We start from the raw sequence: 22,226 nt of genomic DNA, 5'->3' as shown, positions 1-22,226 counted from the left end.
TTTTGTTGCCTCCACCGAAAGGGGAAAAAAGAAAGAAATTGAACGTGGTGCAATGAAACAGTAAACATGCTTTTATTGAATAACGAAAATTAGAGAGAACAAGGGAATAACAACTGATTTCACGAAGGGGAAATGAGCACTAGCTTGATCTGCAACTTGCTTTCTTCCTACTTCCAACCTCACAAAATTCTGAATTCTCAAACTTATTAAAAGACATCCCCCCTTTTGATTTATCATTTCCTCCTTTCTTCAAGTAAATTTTGATTTATCTTTACTCAGTTTGTGAAAATCTGCCTGCTTATTCAACTGTGCTTGATAGGCTTTCTGTTTGGAAAATGTACCAAAATTCCAGAAATCTGCCAACTCAGCAAAATCTACAAGGCAGTCTTGTCATTTAAGTAAAATATGTCAAGTCATACAAATCTCCATATGTTGACATCCTTTGGGAAGCCTAGTATAAAAAGCTATTTTTGCTTTTGTTTCCTACTCGGTTGAGGAGCTGATGAGGGACCATTCTCAGGCCATTGCTTGGAGGGATGTGGGGCTCCATCAATTCCCCTTCAATTGGACAAAATTTGACTTCAACGACTTAATAATCTCATGAGATTTTCTTTAAGTTTCCCCTTCCATTTGAATGAGGTGTTTTATGCAGGGATCCGTACCCTTCTTAAAAACTGTCAATGAGCATACTTCAAAAACTTGTCCATGGATTCTCTAGAACTGCATATCACCTTCTAGTTAAAGTTCATGGGACCATGAACATTATTTGAAAGCCTTATCTTCTTTGAAAATCCATCTAAAAAATTTGCTAAATGTAGCCCTAAATTCTGCAATTTGTTTCAAGTTGGTTTTCTATAGGCTAACATGAACACCATTATCAATTTTCAAAAAAAAAAAACATGAACACCATTATGGCAGAGAAAACATATAATTTAGGTGATCTTTAGTTAGTTTTTTTTTTGGGTTAAATTAGTTAATTTAGGTTATCTTTAGTTGTGTCTGGTGCATGTGTGTCTGCGTGTATGCTTACGTGTGAGCATGTGTGCGTGCGCACCTTGAGGTTTTCCACTAAAACCATTATGGATGGTTGTCTTGTTTATGTGATGATTGATATTTGTCTTTTTGTGCTTATTCGTGCATTTCTAAAGTTTCATCTTAAATTTCCACCATTTGCATGCATTTTCATAAACTTCTGTGATTTTATAGGATTTCCACCGAAATATACGACCGAAACCGACAAGTTTTCGTTTCTGTGGTGACTGACATGCATGTCGAAACCAACATTTAAAACCTTTGAATGTAGATTCTTGTCCACTCAGTCAAGGACTCTAAATATCAATAGTTGAAAGTTTTTTAGACTCTTAAGAAAGCCCCTTCAGACCAACATGTGACTGTATAGGTGGGGTGACCACATTATGGCCAAAAACATTATTGTCTAGTGCACCTCACCTATCTGCCATATGTACAGTGGGCAGGGAGAGAGGGATACTTGCTCGAATGATATTAAAATTCCTATATATTTATTGTTGAAATGCCAAACCTGCTGATTCGATAAGGGTCTGTTCAGTTTATTTTCGAGAGGCGGGAAGGAAAGGAAAACCTGCTTAAATTTTCCTTGGAAATGTGAAATCATGTGTTTTCTTGGTTTCCTCAGATACCTGGAATATCCTACGTGTATTTGGCAAAATAGTACGTGGAAATTTGATTACTCGTAGTCTTTTTGCGTCCTTTTTTCGCTGCTGAGTAGAGGAAAATGGGGGTTTCCTCTACTTTTCCAATCTATTATCGAACTCACAACTTGCTCCCCGTCCTGACCTAGCACGCCTGTGGCTTCCACCGTCTTCGGCAATCTCGCCATCGCCTCTCTCTCTCTGTTTTCTTTTTCAATGAGCATGGCCTCTCTGGGGATCGATTCGTTCGGAGTTGGTTTCATCTCACGGTTTTAGAAATAGGTATTCGAGTGATATTTGCATTTGGAAGATAGATTTTGGGGCATTGTCTGTTTTTCTGGGTTGTGTTTCTGCAATGGCGGTTCATCTGCTTCTCTGGATTTTGGGGGGTCGTCTTCTTTTGTCGGGGCATACTTGCATTTTAGAAATAGGTTTTCGAGGATCGTCTGCTTTTCTTGTTTGTGTTTCTGCAATGGAGTATGGATTTTGTTCTGATCCAAATCCGAGGATATTTGCATTTGAGAGATACGGATGTTTGGGTTTCTGCTAGTATCTTTTCTGCTTTTCGGGCTTGTGTTTGTGCTAGTTTTTCTGCATTTTCTTTATTTGCACTTATTTTTTTTGGTTATATTTGATGTTCTGAAATGCAATAGTAAAAATTATTTAGTCCATTTGCGGATCGAAAAGTTGTATCAATCAGACGATCATAACCATCAAATTGGTCCAATTGGGTATTGGTTACAAACTGAAATGACCATGGTACTGTTGCTTGATGGACTTTGAAATTTTACACTGAAAACGCTGCTGCTTTGTATTTTTACACTGAAAATGCTGCTCCTATCATTCAGGAATCTCAGCAAATTTTCAGCAAGGATTCTCAGAAGCTTCAAAGCTCTCATATGAATTTTCATCATAACTTGTATCTTCTTCAGCCAGAACAAACTGAATCCAGTAAAGCACTCTATTGATCACATCATATACCCAAGCAGTCCAATCCTTCCACCCAACTGCCGAGATGGCTTCCCACAGAATAACCCAACCCAAGCCTCTGTTCCCACCAAATATCCCAACTTCCAGTAAAGCACTTCGTCAGTCTTTACACTTAAAAAATGTGGCTCCTATCTTTTGGCTATTTTGTTTCCGTGTATTTTTCACATGTTTCAAAACCTGTCTTCACATGCATGTCATTTTTGTGTATCATTTGCAGAATTTCTCAGGTTTGATCTTTTATTAAAGAACCCGACCAAGATTTGATTAGATGACCGCATGTGTGTTTACGTTATTGCTGTTTCTTCGTTTGTTTTCTCTGAGAACATTTATAATTTGCTATTTGGCTCTAAAAGTTGATGACAGAAATGATGAAACCCTCTTTCAGTCTTTCTAGTTATTGAAATTCTATACTAGATAAATCAATTGGCATTGTTGTTTTGGATATTGTCAATCTTGATGGGAGCATTATTTCTCCCATCCCATCCATCTGACTTGTTAATGTGTTTCTTCATGCTTATGTCAACTTAATGCTCAATTGGGATGAAGGCACTCTGTTATTTCCAAATTGTGAGAACCAGATTCCATCCATGCCTTGGTGGTTGTGTTAAAAAAATAATATAAAAAAAGGAAAGAGAAAAGTGTGCACAACACATGTTGGAGTTTTATTTCATCACAACACATATTGGCTTGGTAATATTTTCTGTTGTGCCGAAATCTCATCTGATCTTTCAGTAGTAGGAGTTTTTCAAAATTCATTCCCAACATATTGGAATCCAACTTAGTTCACAATAACGAACCTACAAGTATATTAATCATTTATTTTTCATGATAGAGTTATTATTGTAACCTTGATTGAAATTGTTTGTTGATCAGAACACATAAAACCATCTTTGATAAAGCTTAAAATCATGTCTCGTTGAGCTGTTATTTTTTACTTAGATATTGAGAGCTACTCTTTTTCTCCTTGATGAATAGTTTTATATCATGGATGGTCGCCCATCCAAGAGGACAAAGTTGATTGTTCAAGTTGTGGCTTCAATAATAACTGTGGCAACAGCTCACTAGTGTTCTTCCAACAACAGTCATTTTTCTTTTTTTGTAGTTGTTAGTTTTCTTAATTTAAATTTTAGATTGTAAAACAATTAGTGGGGCCACTTGTTTTGGTAACATTTGGGGTGTATAATGAGCCCCATATTACATGCCTAGATTGCCAAATTTGGTTCCAGATGATGGTTGGAATCAAGTTAATAAAGTTACTGTTGAGTTTCTATGATGTTTTTTGTTTAGTTTATGTAGGATTTCTTGGCAACTGAACACCCATGTCTCATGTTTTCCATTATGTTTCTTTTCCTTTCCTTTCCGTGAAAAACAAATGAACGGACCCTAAGGGATACTTCTAGCCTATGTTGCATCAGTACGGAATCCGACACTCGTATCGAGTGTCGGATTCGGCAAACCTCAAAAATGACAATTTGTGGATTTGCCAAAATATTATAATCACTTTCAGATTTTATTTTTTAAATAATACTCAACTCAACTAAGTAATATATTGAAAATTTTAATAGTTATTTTTAATAGCTATAAGATTTTATTAAGAAAAATGGCAAAAACTGTGAAAATTTTAATAGGTTAAGTAGATATAATATTTTATTTTTATTTAAGAAACTTACTATTAAGACGGGTAAAACTCAAAATATGCAGTAATTAGCAAGAGGTTACAAACATTTTAACGCGGGCTAAGCTCGTAGCTACTATTGGGGTGTCATTCTTCTTTCTGCCTATGATTTGTGATACATAATCTTAAAGGGAATACGGAAAAGGTTGAACATTTGTTTTTCTTGTACTAACCATGTGCTCATTTTCCTCTGAATGTCCATATACGATACCGATGTCTCTTGCCAATTTTCAAATCTATCAATTCGTTCTCATCCAGTCAAAAAATCTCTTATATCCTATTTGGTTGTCTCTTTAATCACCATGTTTAACAAATCTGAATGTTGCATATATCCGTGTTAACTTTCAAATGTGGGGATGTGCTTTCAGCTACTCCATTATTCTATCATTTTTGAGTTACATTATTATTGATTTGGTAGAGTTAAATTCTTTCTTTCTTCTCTTGAACAGAAAATTCAAGCTAGACTTTATTCAACAGCTATGACAGGTGACCCTCTGAACTATATTCTTATCCTTGTATCTTTTATTTTGCTTCCTAAGTGTTGCATAATTTTTTTTATAAATTTATTTCTTGTCATCATTTGTTTTTTTCCTACCTAGCACAATTTCTTGTAAAGGGTCATCATATCCATGTCTTGACACGTTTTAGCTTCCAACACTCTCTAGGATTAGGTGGCACTTATGGATTTCTTTTTTTCAAATGTTTACCTCTTGCTTCTGCTCATCATAATAATAAGGAAATGTAACAATGCACTTCTGCCATTCAAAAAGAAATAAAACTCATATGACTTACAAAAGTTCCCACTAGTACCCTTTCTATGTATAAGAATGTTATCTATTAAAAGGGTGTGTCTAGGCAACTTCACAAAAGCAATTTTGAAGCCCCCTTTTTTAGGAGAAAAGTACCACCTCATATGAATTAAATGAATAAGGCAAATTCAGCTATGAGGTGTCTCTTCTCTCTTGAAAAAAGGGGGCCGCAAAATGGTTTTGTGCTAAATTTCCCCTATTAAAATTATTTACATATTGATGTAGGACCGGGAAGAGAAATAGAAGAATAAGAGAAGAAGAAGAGAAGAGGAATAATAGAGGAGAAAGAGGAGAATGAGGAAGAAGAAGAAATATGTAGAGGAGAGCAATCAATCAATCTTTGTTCATCAAAAACTAATAATCTCTAATACATGAGGCCTATATTTAGGCCTATATATAGGCAATTAAAATAAAGTTCTATAGAAAACTAATAAGTTCCCTAATTCTAAATAACATGGAAAATAAAATCCTAGAAAGTAAAAACATGAAAATAAGAATCCTAGAAACTAAATAACATGGAAATAAATCCTAATGGGCCTTCAATCCGCATCACATATACTGCAGAATTCATGTCTTTTTGAGGTTTACTTGGTTTGACACGTTGTACATCTGTCAAATTCTTACAATGCTACACTTATACCAATGAAACATAGGTAGTTGTCAAACACTTACGAGTCGTGCGAGTTAACTCTCGAATCGATTTGAGTCGCTGGGCTTTCGAGTCGAGTCATATGGGTGACTCATCTATGTTGAAGACTCTTACGAGTTGTCTGTTGACTCTTACGAGTCGCTGCGAGTCGAGTCGAAAAACCAAGACTCTTACGAGTCAAGTCGAGTCGCTGGGTCTGCGCTTTCTTGTTTTGATGGTTGAAAACTTGGAAGTGGAACTTATAACTTAATTATTATTTTTTGAATGGTAACTTAGAACTTAATTATTATTTTCTGAATGGTAACTTAGAACTTAATTATTATTTTTGTAATGGTAGGTAATTGCATTAAATGCGAAAAAAGACTAAGGAGGTATGTACAAATAAAGAGAGAGAAAAAGAAAGAGAGGAACTACCCCCACTTCAAGGGTCAAGGAGGAACAGAGTCAAATACCTAACTCTCTCCCTAGATACACCATCTCTAGCTAAACTGTCTGACGCACCATTAGCTGACCGCCTAACATGATGGAAAGAAATCGATGCATCCCCCACCCTGTCTTGGATCTCATCAAAGAAAGAGGCGAATCTCCAAGGGAAGGAATGACGCTAAGCCACTTTATCACATTGAGCGAGTCTCCTTCAACCACTACCTTAGTCAAATCTTCATTCTCAAGATACCTGATTCTTTAGTAGATAGCACGCACTTCAGCTTCATTAGTGTCTGCGACTCCAATAGGACCCGCAAAAGCCCTTTTCATAGCTCCAAATTCATCCCTCAAGACTCCCCCAATTCCGGCACGACCATGATTCCCCATGCTAGACCCGTCAAAGTTTAGCTTCAAAAAACCACGTGTGGGAGGTTCCCAGTTTTTGACAATCTTGGGTTCTTGGCCTGAACCACTACAAATTTCCTTCCAACCATGCCATAAATCATGGGCGGATACAAATCTAAAGCAAGGATGGGTTTTCACCCATAATTAAGTTCCAACAAGAGCTTAATTATTTTTGTGCAATCAAATTACAAGCATATAGAGTTATATTTTTTACTTGCTTCATTTTTTTATTTATAATTATATTTTTTCAACTAAATTTCTGTTCTTGTCAAAAACTCTTATGAGTCACGAGTCATAAAATTAAGAAATTGAGTCATGAGTTGAGTCATGGGTTGACAACTATGTTTGAATGGATAATGTTGAGTCATGAGTTAAGAAGTTCACAAGTTCATCACTTGTCTTCTGAATAATGTGGACTAAGAATTGGACCTGTGGAGTAAGAATTGGGCTTGTTGGATCATCTTTGAATGTCTGAAATTGCGTTAATTTTTTTTGTCAATGCTCTTTATGTAACCAATTTTAATAAGAAAATGGCAGACCATTTGTCCTATGACTCTTTTTTTGATGTAGTTAACTCAACTCAACTCAACTAAGCCTTTGTCCCAAACTAATTGGGGTCAGCCTTTTCTTGATGTAGTAAAACTAAAAATTGATAATAGAAGAATAGTGTGGGTTCAAAATGAAAGACAAGTAACAATCAAGTTGTGTTACCACTTACCACCTCTTTCCCTGACATGTTGCACATAATTTCTCCAAAAGAATTATTGCTTGTCATCAATTGTTTTTTGTTTCTACCTATGTTGCACTGATACTTCTAAGCATGCTAGGTACACATATCTGACACATTTCAAGTCCAACACTCTGCTCTTCTGGTGAAATTTATGGATTCTTTTGTCTCCCCAAACTTTTAGCCCTTGTGATTTACCCATCCTAATAATAAGCTGTTACATGGAAACAAAAAAATCATTTATATAACCTATTAAACTTTCTATTATAACCCTATCAATTTCAAAACTTCATCTCAACTCAACTCAACTAAGCCTTTGTCCCAAACTAGTTGGGGTCAGCTAATTTCAATACAAAAAATGCATGAAAAATGAATTTTCATGCACTCATCTGTATGCAAATACATCAAATCAACAATTAGTTGGTGCATGGTGGGAGCCCCAATGGATACTTACAAGAGTTGCATTTTTCAAAGGTTGACTACATTGGTGCCATGTGTTGCTTTTCTCCATGCATTGTAGAATGTTCCTAGGTTGACTGCATTTAATACTTCAGTTTATCTTGCATTGTAGGTTATTTCTAGGTTGCATACCTTTAGGGGCCGTTTGGATTCGCGGATTTTAGAATCCAGGTTTTTAGTTGGAAAACAGTGTAAAAGAGGGTTCATGATCAAGCTGCTGTATGCTGTCCTGACAGTGTTTCTTGGATTTTAAGTGAGAAATTCAGATTTTAAAAATCTCGAGCATCCTGAGATTTCTAAAACCTGGAAATATGCGAGGATCTGCTACTCTCTTGTTGTGGAAAGAAGGGCGAGAAGTCAAAAACGACGGGTGGTCCGCTTCTTCTCTCGTCTCTTAGCTACAATTTTGAAGAAATCTAAAATCCGCGTATCCAAACGACCCCTTAATTTTTCATCTTTTCCTATGTTTTGTGACTTGTTTTGAGTCTGTAATGCTTGCCTATATAAGCCAGGGGTTTGGTTTTGTAAGGCAACTTTGATTTACATGGCATTTTATACTTGTAAGCTTTGAAGCTTGTACTTTGACGGAATATCTAGTATAGAGTAGGCATCCAATCTAGCTTCCATTCAACTTTTGGATAATATTAAAAGTTGTGTTTCATCTTTAACATTGTGGTTCTTTGTCTCTTCTTCATCTCCTTTGCATTTTTGTACATTTTACATATGCAAGTCAGGAACAACCAACAATACATGAAGAATTGAGGTATTAAATGCATTCAACCTAGAAACACTCTATAATGCATGGAGAAAAGTAACATGGTGTTACGATGTTGTTAACCTTTGAAAAATGGAACTCCCATAACTATTAATTGGGGCTCCCAACATGTATTCAAAGATTCAAGCTCTTGATTTTTCTTCCAATCGAAAGCACACACTTTCAATACCATCTTCACATTTCTAGCTTTTGTGTATGTTTTATAGGAGGTTAAGACCATTAAGATGGTCAAGGACACCCTGAGTTGTGATTATAGAGAGGATCCGTCTGTTTGAAAGTTATCATGCAACAATTTGATCCTTACTAGACGGGGAAGTAAAGAGAAGGAAAAAATGAGATGGCTAAGAAGGAGGATGCCATGCTAAAGTGAATAATGGATGGAATAGAAATGGGAAGGACCCTTAGCTGCTAATGTAGGGTTGGGAAGTTTCGAATAGATATGGTAATAATATTTTTTCCATTTTATGATGAAATATGAGGGCGGTAATTAGGAGAAATAGTAGGAAAAAAGCGGAATAATGGAGTTTAAAGAGGTATTAGGAAAGAAAGAGGAGGGAGAAATGCTAGGGAAGCCCCGAATCAAGAATGGGATGTGTGTGTAAGTTTATTGAGAAGAAATGCTGAAATGACCTGACCTTAGTGAGTGAAATCCTAAAATGCATCTTGCTTACTGTTAGATGGCTAAAGTCCTAACGGGAGTCGACCCCCATCTTATGTTAAGATCTCACTTGAGCCCTGCTTAAAGTGCAGTACAATTTAGAAAAAAAGAAAACAAAAAAATTTGATCATAATAGGGGAAAATGTTTTCTTTCATGCAAACAAGGGAAAATCCTAGGAAAAACAAAGAGAGGAAGGGAATATTGAAAAGAAAAGTGAGAGAATGAAGCTAAATGTTTAGGACACTTTAATCGAGAAATAAGAGAGAAGCAAAAAGAAAACAAAGGATTAGTGTTTTTGACAAACAAGTGAAACAGAGAAGAATAATAATATTGAAGAGATATGTTGGCAAGAGTTGAAAAACCTCTTTCTAGGATCAGATCTAACCTTCGTGCGCTTGATGTCTTTGCTCTAATATCCGTGAAGAATCTTTACCCCATAAGATCTAGAGAAGATAGAAAATCGAGGAGATGAATCTCATGAGGTGAGAAGGGAGAAATTTCGATTTCATTAAGCATAGTAAAATGAGTTCAATGAAACTGGGCATACTTCCAAGATGCCAAAAAAAATAAAAAATAAAAAAAAACTTAATGAATTGTTAGTACTATACGTATGACTATTTCTGACATGAACAGGATTGGAGGGGTGTTAAAAAATTTGAAGGGCCTATTCTACATTCTACCGAGGCAGAAACATCTCTTTTAACTGGTTTTCACATTTTCAGAATGTATTTTTGCGGGGAAAGTCTGCAATCAGGGGTATTATTCAAACTCTGGAATCAGGGGGATTATCCAAATTCCATGGGAATCTCAAGAGACCTCAGGTGTGTGACGCCTGGAGAATTTTATATTGGAGATCATGGACCTGTGCAGGGGGCTTTACTCTGCTCTAATGCATATTCTCCAACGTGCTGATGCTATGGTGGAATCACTAGCCCGTAAGCGGATCTACTGTTGAGGATGTGCTTCCTCTGCTGTAATCATCCTCTTTGATTTTTCTGTTTAGTTTCTCATAGGTCTTTCATAAAGCTTTCGTTTTTTCTATCATAGCATTAATTTTTGGTGCTTCTTTTGGATGCAGTGAAATTTTACTTTCTTCAGTAGCTGTCATTGGTTTTAGTTGAAGGGATTGTAGTCTGCATGGCTCATAAGCTCTCGATCATTCTTACACCTATAAATTCCGATTACACGAGGAAGTTTTTTATATTTTCATATGAAGTGATCTAAAGTTGGTTGGTTTTCAAACTTTAAATATTCTCAATTCTAGTAAAAATCACTGGTACATATCAGAACTTGGAAGAACAACCTATCAAAGGTAGAATTGTGAGCTAAATAAGACTTGTCAATGGTGAAAATTTCATTAAGTAATAATCAAAAGAACGGACAAGACCTCATGAATAATAAGCAATGTAAAGCGTAATATGCTGATAATTTTGTGGAAGTTCAAGTGTTTTAAGTTTCTCTTGGTATTTGAATCTACACTGTTGTTATTTATGCTCACAGAAGAGTTTAAAATAAAATCAAAGACTTTCTGATATTTTTTTATGGGAAAAATTATTAATAAAATGCAAAGTTTATGCTAAATTGTGAATAAAAGGTAGATATTTAAATTTTGTAAAAAAAGGGCTGTTAGGTGAGAGAGTATGAGTTTTAGGACAAATATACACCCCTACTTTCATTTTCCCACCATTCTTTCTTCTTCTCCACGCATCCAACGTGAAAAACACCCAAAAACACCCAGTGCAGCCATTGCCATCCTTTGGAAGCTCCAATCCCATTGTATTTTGTTAAAAAAAAACACCATTACTTGTGACAAATTTGAACTTGGGTGATAAACATAGCTCCAAGTAGGTCCATGCTCCTCTACTTCAATAGTGTTTAACATTTTATGAAGGTTTTTATATTTTGTTGGGTTTTAACATTTTATGAAAGTTTTCATGTTTTGTTGGGTTTTAACATTTTATGAAGGTTTTCATTGTTTTCATTGTTTTGTGTTGAAAAAAACAGAGAAATTACCCAAGATGTTCTATGTTGGTTGTATAATTGTTTTCATTGTTTTCTTGGGTTTTAAAAGAAAGTTAGAACCACCATTTTCTCTGTTGGAAAAAGACCATTACTTGTTTCTACCCAATTTGATTCGTACTGGTTCCGGGGTAGAAAATGTCGCTCCATACTGGTTCCGGCGTATAAAATGTGGTTCCCCAGTGGTTCCGGTATAAAATTTGGTTCCGTACTAGGTTCAAGGGTATAAAATGTGGTTCCCTAATGGTTCTGGGGTATGAAATGTGGTTCCCTAGTGGTTCCGGCATATAAAATGTGGTTCCCAAGTGGTTCCGGGGTTGAAAATGTGGTTCCCTAGTGGTTCCAGGGTATAAAATGTGGTTCCCTAGTGGTTACGAGGTATATAATGTGGTTCCGTAATGGTTGCGGAGTATAAAATGTGGTTCCCTAGTGGTTCCGGGGTATAAAATGTGGTTCCCTAGTGGTTACGAGGTATAAAATGTGGTTCCCTAGTGGTTGCGGGGTATAAAATGTGGTTCCCTAGTGGTTCCGAGGTATAAAATGTGGTTCCGTAGTGGTTCAGAGGTAGACATTTCAAACCAAGGAAAGAGGGGCTGTTTAAAAAGTTACAAGTAAACCCCCTGTGGTTCAATTTGTATTAGGGAGGCCCCTTCTTTTGAAACACTGTCAATGCTAATGAAGACCCCATGCAACCCTCCAAACCCCATACCCGAATCCAAACACTACCAAAAACATAGTGGGCCCACATTGTTTGGATCATCCAAAGCGTTTATTTGATGGGCCCTCACATATATAGAATGCCCATTCTACTGGACTCCATTCGGAAGTCCGAAAATTTGGTCGGAAGTCCGAAAAAAGTTTCGGACTTCCGAATGGAGTCTAGTACAATGGTCATTGTACTGGACTCCATTCGGAAGTCCGAAATTTTGTTCGGACTTCCGAGTAGGGCTAGCAGCAAATGGTACGTCCTCAGATTGAAGGGTTAGGATGATCCGATGGAGCTGATTTTTTCGGCACACCCTATATATGTGAGGGCCCATCAAATGAACGCCTTGGATGATCCAAAAAATGTGGGTCCACTGTGTACCTCGGAACCACTAGGGAACCACATTTTATACCCCGGAACTACTACGGAACCACATTTTATACCTTGGAACCACTAGGGAACCACATTTTATACCTCGGAACCACTACGGAACCACTAGGGAACCACATTTAATACCTCAGAACCACTCTTGGAACCACTTAACAACTCGGAACAACTATAATATGGTTCCCAAGTGGTTCCGAAGCCTATGTAATGGTTCCAAAAGGTTTAAAACACTCATGATCAGTTTCAAAATACTATTAGAATGTTCCAATCACAAGTAGCACTCTTGAAACCATCATTTAGACTCTTGGAACCACTTAACACCTCGGATCAACTATAATATGGTTCCCAACTGGTTCCAGAACCTATGTAATGGTTCCAAAAGGTTTAAAACACCCATGATCAGTTTCAAAACCAATTTCATACTATTAGAATGTCCCCATCACAAGTAGCACTCTTGGAACCATAATTTAGACTCTTGGCACCACTTAACACCTCAGAACAACTATAATATGGTTCCCAAGTGGTTCCGAAGTCTATGTAATGGTTCCAAAAGGTTTAAAACACTCATGATCAGTTTCAAAATACTATTATAATGTCCCAATCACAAGTAGCACTCTTGGAACCATCATTTAGACTCTTGGAACCACTTAACACCTTGGAACAACTATAATATGGTTCCCAAGTGGTTCCGGAGCCTATGTAATGGTTCCAAAAGGTTTAAAACACTCATGATCAGTTTCAAAATACTATTAGAATGTCCCAATCACAAGTAGCACTCTTGGAACCATCATTTAGACTCTTGGAACCACTTAACACTTCAGAACAACTATAATATGGTTCCCAAGTGGTTCCGGGGCCTATGTAATGGTTCCAAAAGGTTTAAAACACTCATGATCAGTTTCAAAATACTATTAGAATGTCCCAATCACAAGTAGTACTCTTGGAACCATCATTTAGACTCTTGGAACCACTTAACACCTCGGAACAACTATAATATGGTTCCCAAGTGGTTCCGGGGCCTATGTAATGGTTCCAAAAGGTTTAAAACACTCATAATCAGTTTCAAAATACTATTAGAATGTCCCAATCACAAGTAGTACTCTTGGAACCATCATTTAGACTCTTGGAACCACTTAACACCTCAGAACAACTATAATATGGTTCCCAAGTGGTTCCGGAGCCTATGTAATGGTTCCAGAAGGTTTAAAACACTCATGATCAGTTTCAAAACCAATTTCATACTATTAGAATGTCCCCATCACAAGTACCACTCTTGGAACCATAATTTAGACTCTTGGTACCACTTAACACCTCGGAACAACTATAATATGGTTTCGGAGACTATGTAATTTTTCCAAAATGTTTAAAACACTCATCATCAGTTTCAAAACCAATTTCATACTATTATAACGTCCCAATCACAAGTAGCACTCTTGGAACCATAATTTAGACTCTTTGAACCACTTAACACCTCGGAACAACTATAATATGGTTCCCTAGTGGTTCCGGGGCCTATGTAATGGTTCCAAAGGTATAAAACACTCATGATCAGTTTCAAAACCAATTTCATACTATTAGATTGTCCCCATCACAGGTATCACTCTTGGAACCATAATTTAGACATACTTGAAGCTATGTTTATCACCCAAGTAGTTTAGTAAGTAATGGTATTTTTTTTGGGAAATGTTGTCTACACTGATGTATTTTGATGAGGGCACTCCTCACTTAATTAAAAGTACGGTATGGCCCCCACATAGGATGATCCAAACCGTCCATTAGATGGGCCACAGCCTAAATGGGTTGTGTCCCAAAAATCATTTCCATGGGTTGATCCTAACCCTCCGATCTATAGAGGGTTAGGATCAACCCTCTAACATTCTGATCGGAGGGTTAGGATCAACCTATGGAAATGCTTTTTGGGGCACAACCTATTTAGGCTCTGGCCCATGTATTGGACGGTTTGGATCATCCTATGGTGCGGACCATACAGTACTTTTAATAAAGTGAGGAGTGTCCTCATCAAAATACGGTAGTGCGGATAACATTTCCCATTTTTTTTTCCAAAGAACAATGGCTGTTTTTTACGTTGGCAATGGCTATTTTTCATCAACCCAGGTATTGGCAATGGCTGTTTCTCACGTTGGAACTTGCTTGGGGAAGAAGAAAGAAAAGAAATGGTGGTAGGTGAAATTGCTTAGGGATTAGATCCTACATAGTTGGTGGGAAAAAGCAAAGGGGGGGTATTTTCATCCTAAATGGTCTATTTTCGTACATGACAGCCCTTTTTTTATAGATTTGAAATGTCCACCCTTTGTTCTCAATTTAGCATAAACTTTGCATTTTTTTAATAATTTTCCCTTTTTTATTTTATCTTTCAAAAATAAAATAAAATAAAAGACTGTTATTAAAAATAATCTATATTTGTATACAGCTTGTATGGCATTTTAAGTTTTGAAGAATCCATAAGGTTCTTTCATTTTTTTTTTTTTTCATATTTTCCTTTTCTAACATTGCAGTGCCTGCTAAATTTGTTGAGCTGTACATGGATATTAGGAGGTCACTTGAGGAACAAGTGCGGGTGTGTACTATTTTCCATTCCTATGCTCTGAACTTCACAATTTTTGTCTTCAAAAATATAATTTCAAATCCATTTCATCTGATTTATCATTAATGCGCTGTTGGATAGGGGTTTACTGAGCCATCCTCAGAGAAGCTTCTTCCAGATTTGCATCCGCAAGAGCAACATGTCTTTACACTTGTTCTGGATCTCAATGAGACTTTAATATACTCCGACTGGAAGGTAAACTTGAGTTTGTCGCATTAATGGTCATGTCTATTGATTATTCTTGATCTTGGATCTTTTCAAATTTCAAATAGTTTCTATAAACTTATGGATTCTGTTGTACCGCATTGTGACGTTTCGTTTTCATTCATTGTCATTGCTGCTACGACTTCAGGTTGCTGAAAGTTAAAAACTGTTTACTATATATATATATATATATATATATATATATATATATATATATATATATATATATATATATATAGACTACTGATATTCACACTATCATGATTTGATATTAAGACAAACTCGTTGTAGAAAAAACCGAGAAATTCCTTATCAACATGGATCGAACACGATATGCAGCAAAACGTCAATATGAGTTGCAAAGAAACACAATCACACAAGAAAGAACACAAGGTTTACATGGTTAAGTAAAACACTTCTAGTCTAGGACTCTAAAGAATGAAGTGATTGAGAATAAACCTAAATGATTTCATACCTGCTCTCCTACACTAAGATATGTGAGAAACATGGACCTACTTTAAAGAGCTAAGCAAATAATCTGCACAATCAAATTTGACCCCTTTTAATTTTCTCCCAAAGATCAATATTTCTCATCGAATAAATGGTGTTCTTTTGGAAATCCTGTCTATTCTCTACATGATAAGGAAGGATGATACCTATATGTTATGTGTGTACGATTCGAAGGTGGTGACTGTGATGAATGTGCTTAACCACCACTCCCCCTCAGGCAGAACCACCTATTTAGGCTTAAATTTTACGCAAACCAAAAAATTTACTCAGTTGCAGGTACACCCATATTTAGTCGTTTAGCATTTAAAATCCTTCTCGGGACTGCATAAAAAAAAACACGATTCTTTCTTGAAAGAGCCTACGATTGACTCGAGGAGTTTTGAAATATTGGTTAACATTCACTGAAAGTCCACCACTAATTTAATTTTAATAGAAAGAGAAAAACCTACATAAGGGTTTTATGTCTACCAAGGAAACCATTTTCCCAAAAAACTAGAAGGCCACATATGAACCCCACATTCTCAAGAGCAACCCATTCACAATTTCGCTTCAAACCAACCGAAATATATTACAACTTGCCATGTACACTTTTTAATTTGTTTCTTGGAGAAAGTTTATTCCTCTAATTGTAACTAATCTCATTCTCTAGGTCTCAATGAGGGAAATCTCTACCATTCAAAAAAAAAATGAGTGAAATCTCTTGTGATTTTAGATTTATTAATTTTCATAGGTTTCTGTGGGAATAAGCAAAAATTTAAAATAATTTTAAAAAGGGAAATTATTATTAAAGAAGTGATGCACAAAGGTATCATGAGAAAAGTAACTAACTGGTTGTGAGATTTTCTATTTCTCTTGATATTTTTACATTATATTCATTTTTTAAAAATATCGCGGGTTCTGAAGCTCTTGACGATATTTGTCACTGATGCTTCCTCGTTATGATATTTGGAAATATCCCGGGATTTAAAAATCTCTCTCTCTCTCTCTCTCTCTCTCTCTCTCTCTCGTTTATTTATTTTTTATTGTTTAAACTGTACTATTACTAGTTTTTATATGCATTAGGTGAGAACGTGTAACCATTTCTTCTTGATATCAGCCAACTCCGGCCTTAATCACAACCCCATGTGGCCATTTCCAACCTTAACTTCTGATTTGAAAAACCAGCTCAAATATGTTCCGCTGCTGCTATGTTTAACACCCCTTAAGCTTCGTGCATATGAATTTTCTCAAGAGTCCAGGATCTCCTTGGTACTTTTATCTCTATTTAGTCTAGGCTTGCACCTCAACCCCATCGTTTGGTGTGCTGTTGGATTTCTGACATGTGATATTGTTGTATAAGTGCCCCCGAAAGAAGGCTAGGTAATCTAAGATACCACATAGAAGTTAAGGGAATCTGATGATTGTGACCTCTTTTCTTCCTGAAAATAACAATGAGGAAGTCTCTCTCTCTCTCTCTCTCTCTCTCTCTCTCTCTCTCTCCTCTGGCTATGAAAAATGAGAACTCCTAGGCCATTTCAAGGAGCTTCTGACTGCCATTGTTGCGCCGGAGTTGCATGTTAGACTTTACACATGACACCCCTAGTCTATCTATTATAAACACCCCAAAACTAGTTTTTCGGATACCTTTGCTATTTATGTCAAAATCAAGGTGTTGGCCACCTCTGGATGAAACTTGTGCTGTTGGCCTTTAGATTTGCTTCCTGAACATGTTAAATTTCAAATTAGCACTGGCTGGAGTGAAACCTATGATTGTAAAATGTCACCTTGTCGTTTTGGCCTTTGGCTGTCTATGCCATTCTCAGGTTTTCCATCTCTCTTGTGCTTCTAAATGTTCGGCCCCGGGTATGGTATTCATCCATCTTCTCTTTATGTATTTTTCCAATTTCTCTGTGGAGCCCTTTGCTTATCCTGGAAGTTATTTAATGCTATGATTACCTTAAAAGTATTCAGCGTTGGGTATGGTATTCGCTTTATGTATTTTTTTTGAATTGCTCTGTAGACCTCTTTGCTTTACTTGAAAGTTATTTAATTCTATGATTACCTGTAAAAGTATTTTAATTGCTATTTAGGATTCCTAAACTACATTTTTATAGGAAGTAATCCTCCCATTTTGTAGTACTTCCCTGGTGTGGAAACTGTAATCAGGATGCCTTTATTTGAAAGCATATATCCTACCTTTGGAACTTCCCTTTTCTCCGTTGGATCATATTTTTGAAAGGCTTACTTGTGTTTCTATATAGAAGATTACCCATGATTTGTACAATTAAAATTGAAAATGATATTAATTGCTTTGTGAGCTTCTAAAGTTTTTTATTGCCATTTTGCTTCTACTTGTGCTTCATATAAATGTAATAAAAAAAGGGTGGCCCAGTGCACGAGGGTCCCACCATCGCGGGGTCTGGGGAGGGATAGATGTACGCAGCCTTACCCCTGCTTTGCAGAGAGGCTGTTTCCGTGACTGTGCTTCATATAAATGTAATAATTCAGTTTAACTGTGACCACTATATGAACTTCGGCATGAGACTCACAGCTTGGCAGTCATAATTGCATACTGGGTTACACAAATGCATTGTGTTCTTGTTTTGTTTAGAATGTATTATTTTTAGTTGAAGGAACTAAACAATGCTATTCTTGTTATGTAAAGCGTGACAGAGGCTGGAGAACATTCAAACGACCTGGGGTTGAGGACTTCTTGAAACATCTTTCTAGTTTCTATGAAATTGTTGTATATTCTGATCAACTAAATATGGTAAATTTTGACTTAGTGCTGTCTTCAAACATGAGATGTGTTTTGGTCTTTTTGGTTATTATTGGCTGTTTTTTTACCTTTTCTTTTCTTTTGTGAGTGTAGTATGTTGATCCCATTGTTGAAAGGCTGGATAAGGAAGGACGCTATATACGTTATAGACTATCAAGAGCTGCAACCAGATACCAGAATGGAAAACATTATAGGGTATGCCACGCTATCCTTTTTATTTCCTGCCACTTAATTAATTTTATTCTTCTTTCTAAATTGTATTTAATATATATTAATTTTTATTTAAGTTTATGTTTTTTATGAAGCAGTATTCTTTAGTATGTTCAGCTTTGAGCAATAAGGAAAACTTTTCAAACAGGATGTTATTATATAATTGAAAAAAGAAAAATAAAAGAACAATGAAAGAGAAGACGAAAGATGCAATGGGCGCATGTTACTGCAATCTATTTGCATCAATATTTGACTTGACACCCTGTTTTCTTTTGAATCCTTTTATTACCTCCTACTGAATTATTTATGTTCTTGTGTCTAAATTGTGATTAAAATGTATTAATTTTTATTGAAGTCTGTTTTGATGTAGTTGTAATCTTTAGTACCTTCAGCTTTGGGCAATCACTATCAGTATTTTAGATGTTGTATTGATACTAAAAAAGGGCAGCCCAGTGCACGAGGCTCCCGCCATTGCGGGGTCTGGGGAGGGCTAGATGTTGTATTAATACTAGTTATAATAAATTCTCTATTTGATTTCTTGGGTTTAAACAAGCGTCTATATGGGTTTTAGAATTGATTTATTGTTATAGGCTTATAGCCCTGCAGTAACTCCTTTCACACTTCAAAGTTTGAAATGGATGAACTGTTATAGAAGCTGAAAAAGTATTACCATGTGTTTGTGTGGCGATAAGTCTGAAAAACGAAAGGGGAATTGCACTACTGTGCTGCGACTCTCTATAAGGTCGGAGATTTGAGGGGTAACTCAACATTGTGCTGCAATCCTCACTATAAGGTCTGGAAACCAAGGGGCATTACAACTCTCGTGCAATGATCCTCCCTATCAGTTTGGCCCAAAGCAGGGGCATCACAGCACTGTGCTGCAAAGCATTTTGTTGCGACCGTCACTATAACACTGCCCCTTCCACACTTGGCCATTTTCCATGCAAACAATGTCTCAATATTTTGGTTTTCTAAGAAAATTGAAAAGCTTTAATTGAACTTTCTTTGGGAAGGTAAGGAGGAAGGCAACTTGTGAAATGGGATTATGTTTTTATACTCAAAATGCATGTAGGTTTGGGAATTCGCTTGCTTTCCATGAGAAACAAAAACTCATGTTGGGAAAGTAGCTATGGGTAAGTCTAGGATGAAAGTGGGAAGTTCCATGGCTGAATATTATTTTGGGCAAGTGTGGGAGGGGATGGGATGGTCATTGGTAATGAAGAAGTTCAAGAGTTATTCTTCCCGGACCTCTTTAGAAAATGGGGTTTGATCATCATTATTAAAAGCACAAGGAGAAACGAAGTTGAAATGGGACTCTCCTCTATCTGGCCTCATAAAAAATAATTTGATGGTTGTTCCCTTGTGAATCCAGTGTCAATGGGTGTTGGAGGAATTTTCCGTAAATATTTTGGGGGAGATTGTCTTGTCCTACTCTGGGTTGATTTGAGTAGCGGATTCAAATGAAGTGGAAGTTCAGGCTCTCCTTATTGGGCTTTTTATCTTTTCAAAGAACATTGAAGGTTGTTTAAGAATTGAGGGGGACTCTGCAAACATTGTTTCTTTTGAAAATAACCCTATCCCGAGCTCATGGAGATTTGTGCACATCATCAATCAAGTTTGGGACTTAAAAGTATTGAAAAGGACTTGTCTTATTGGTAATTCAGCTAATGGGACAGAAGACTCTTGCAAAGAGTGAATATTCTTTTTGTGGGCATTCTCTGGCTCTTTTGTATTATGTTCTCTTCTTTTTTTGCAGTATTATGTTCTCTTCTCTAATAAAATTTTTCCATCTTGAAAAAATAATGTAGCTGTCTCATTTATTTTATGTTTTTTGATTTTACGTTTTGTTTCGGAGCCATCTCGACCAGTTGTAAATTTTGTTGTTTTAATCAATAAAGTTCTCTAGTGTTCTAAAATGAACAGATTACATAAAATTCATTACTTCCCAGGTTAGAAAATTCCTTAAAATGAAAATTCTCAGAACATTTCAAATTTCCATCTAGCTTATCATAATGTCCAAAATAAAAACTGATCCCAAATAAAAATGGATCCTTCCATTCCTTTCTCTAGCACATAGGTTTGTAAATCCTTGGGGACTGTTGGGCTCTCATTTGCATGAAATTTGAGCATGAAGGACAAAAGAAATGTATATAAGGTTAACTTATTTGATAATGCAAGTATCTTAAGCACTCTAGGACCCTAATGGTTACATTTTCATCACCCACTCATGGTACCGTCTTTTCAGTGATCATTTGGGGTCATTTGGGGCTTTCCCTTTTCTGCTATTTGTTTGGTTTTTGTTTGTACTCTGTATATATCTAATGGTCACGAATATGTTATTTCCTGCTTTTTTATTTTCAATTAGTATCCATCTATGTTATGAACTTTCATGTTTTATGATCATATACTTGAAAATCTTCTCTTTTTTAATTGGGGTTTATTAGCTTCGAATCTGCTTTGATTTTATATTGGTGACACTTGTCTGGTTCTGATCTGAACCTTCATTCTTGTATCCTCTCAAGAATGAAAGTTCTGATCTGATATTGGTCACACTTGTGATCTATTTATTATGCGATTAAGTAGTCATATGGTCAGAGCTTGATTGATTTCCCTTCTTTTTTCACTCTGAATAAAAACATGATTGGTCGTGCACTGGGCCCTTTCTTTTTTTTTAATAAAAACATGATTGGTGGCAGGACCTCTCGAAGCTTAACAGAGATCCTTCGCGGATTCTGTATGTGAGTGGACATGCACTAGAAAGCAGCCTTCAACCAGAAAATGGTGTGCCCATTAAGCCTTGGAAGCTTGAGCCAGACGATACAGCACTTTTGGATCTTATTCCATTTCTCGAGTGTAGGTTATTTTGTAATTTCCTTTGGACATTTAGAATTAGTAGCTATTGTGTGAATTTAGTAATTCCTGTTTCTATATTTGCTTTTAAGTACACGTTGAATATAGTTACGAGAATTTGACTTGCTTGAATGACAGATGTGGCCCAGCATAGACCAGCTGATATAAGATCTGTGCTCGCATCTTATCAAGGCCGTGATATTGCTACTGAGTTTGCTGAGCGATCTAAAGAATACCAGAGGTAAACATTTTGTTACTTCTTTACACTTGTTTCATATGATAAACTATAAGCATTTCCTTCATATCGTCGATAAAGGTAAAGTGAGATGGGTATGTCTGTCCCAAGCATCATTCCTGTCAAATATCCCTTAATACTCTGATTATATGGAAGCCCTTTCTAGTTATAAGTTGAAACTCGAAAATTTATTTTCTTAATTGGGAAAAATATAACGCCTCTGCAGACATATAGTTCATGAACCCCAGAATATAAATCCTCGGGCACAAAAGTGTGACATTCTATCATTTTGTTTCTCATGTACCCATTATGGTTATCCTTTCCTGATGTATGGAGCTCTCAACTGTTATTTTTCCTTTATAAACCAGAACCAATTTGTTTGTACAGTCATTAACTTGCATGCAAATGATTTTTTTTTGTAAGGCAGTTTACATGTCGCTTGATTTGCCTGGATCTGTAGAAACTGTGTTTTTGTATTTAAATCCAATGTTAGTAATG

The 22,226-nt window shown here is 36.2% G+C and overlaps 1 protein-coding gene across 1 annotated transcript in view; it reads left to right on the top strand.

Moving 5' to 3' along the window:
- Positions 1–22,226, top strand: part of TIM50 (Haloacid dehalogenase-like hydrolase (HAD) superfamily protein) — a 29,338-nt gene that overhangs the window by 4,862 nt on the left and 2,250 nt on the right. Inside the window, exons 3-9 of the mRNA XM_077366077.1 lie at positions 4,785–4,821; positions 14,873–14,934; positions 15,043–15,156; positions 18,320–18,424; positions 18,527–18,628; positions 21,340–21,496; positions 21,632–21,734. Of these exons, the coding sequence (XP_077222192.1) occupies positions 4,785–4,821; positions 14,873–14,934; positions 15,043–15,156; positions 18,320–18,424; positions 18,527–18,628; positions 21,340–21,496; positions 21,632–21,734 (680 nt within the window). The remainder of the gene's footprint in view (positions 1–4,784; positions 4,822–14,872; positions 14,935–15,042; positions 15,157–18,319; positions 18,425–18,526; positions 18,629–21,339; positions 21,497–21,631; positions 21,735–22,226) is intronic.

Source organism: Tasmannia lanceolata, unplaced genomic scaffold (genome assembly GCF_043159265.1).
Source record: "Tasmannia lanceolata isolate RefF3 unplaced genomic scaffold, GAP_Taslan_0.1 ptg000003l, whole genome shotgun sequence".
In the NCBI taxonomy this organism is placed as follows: Eukaryota; Viridiplantae; Streptophyta; class Magnoliopsida; order Canellales; family Winteraceae; genus Tasmannia; species Tasmannia lanceolata.
The sequence above is the reverse complement of the archived record's forward strand: the minus strand, read 5'-3'. Positions and strand labels throughout refer to the sequence as shown.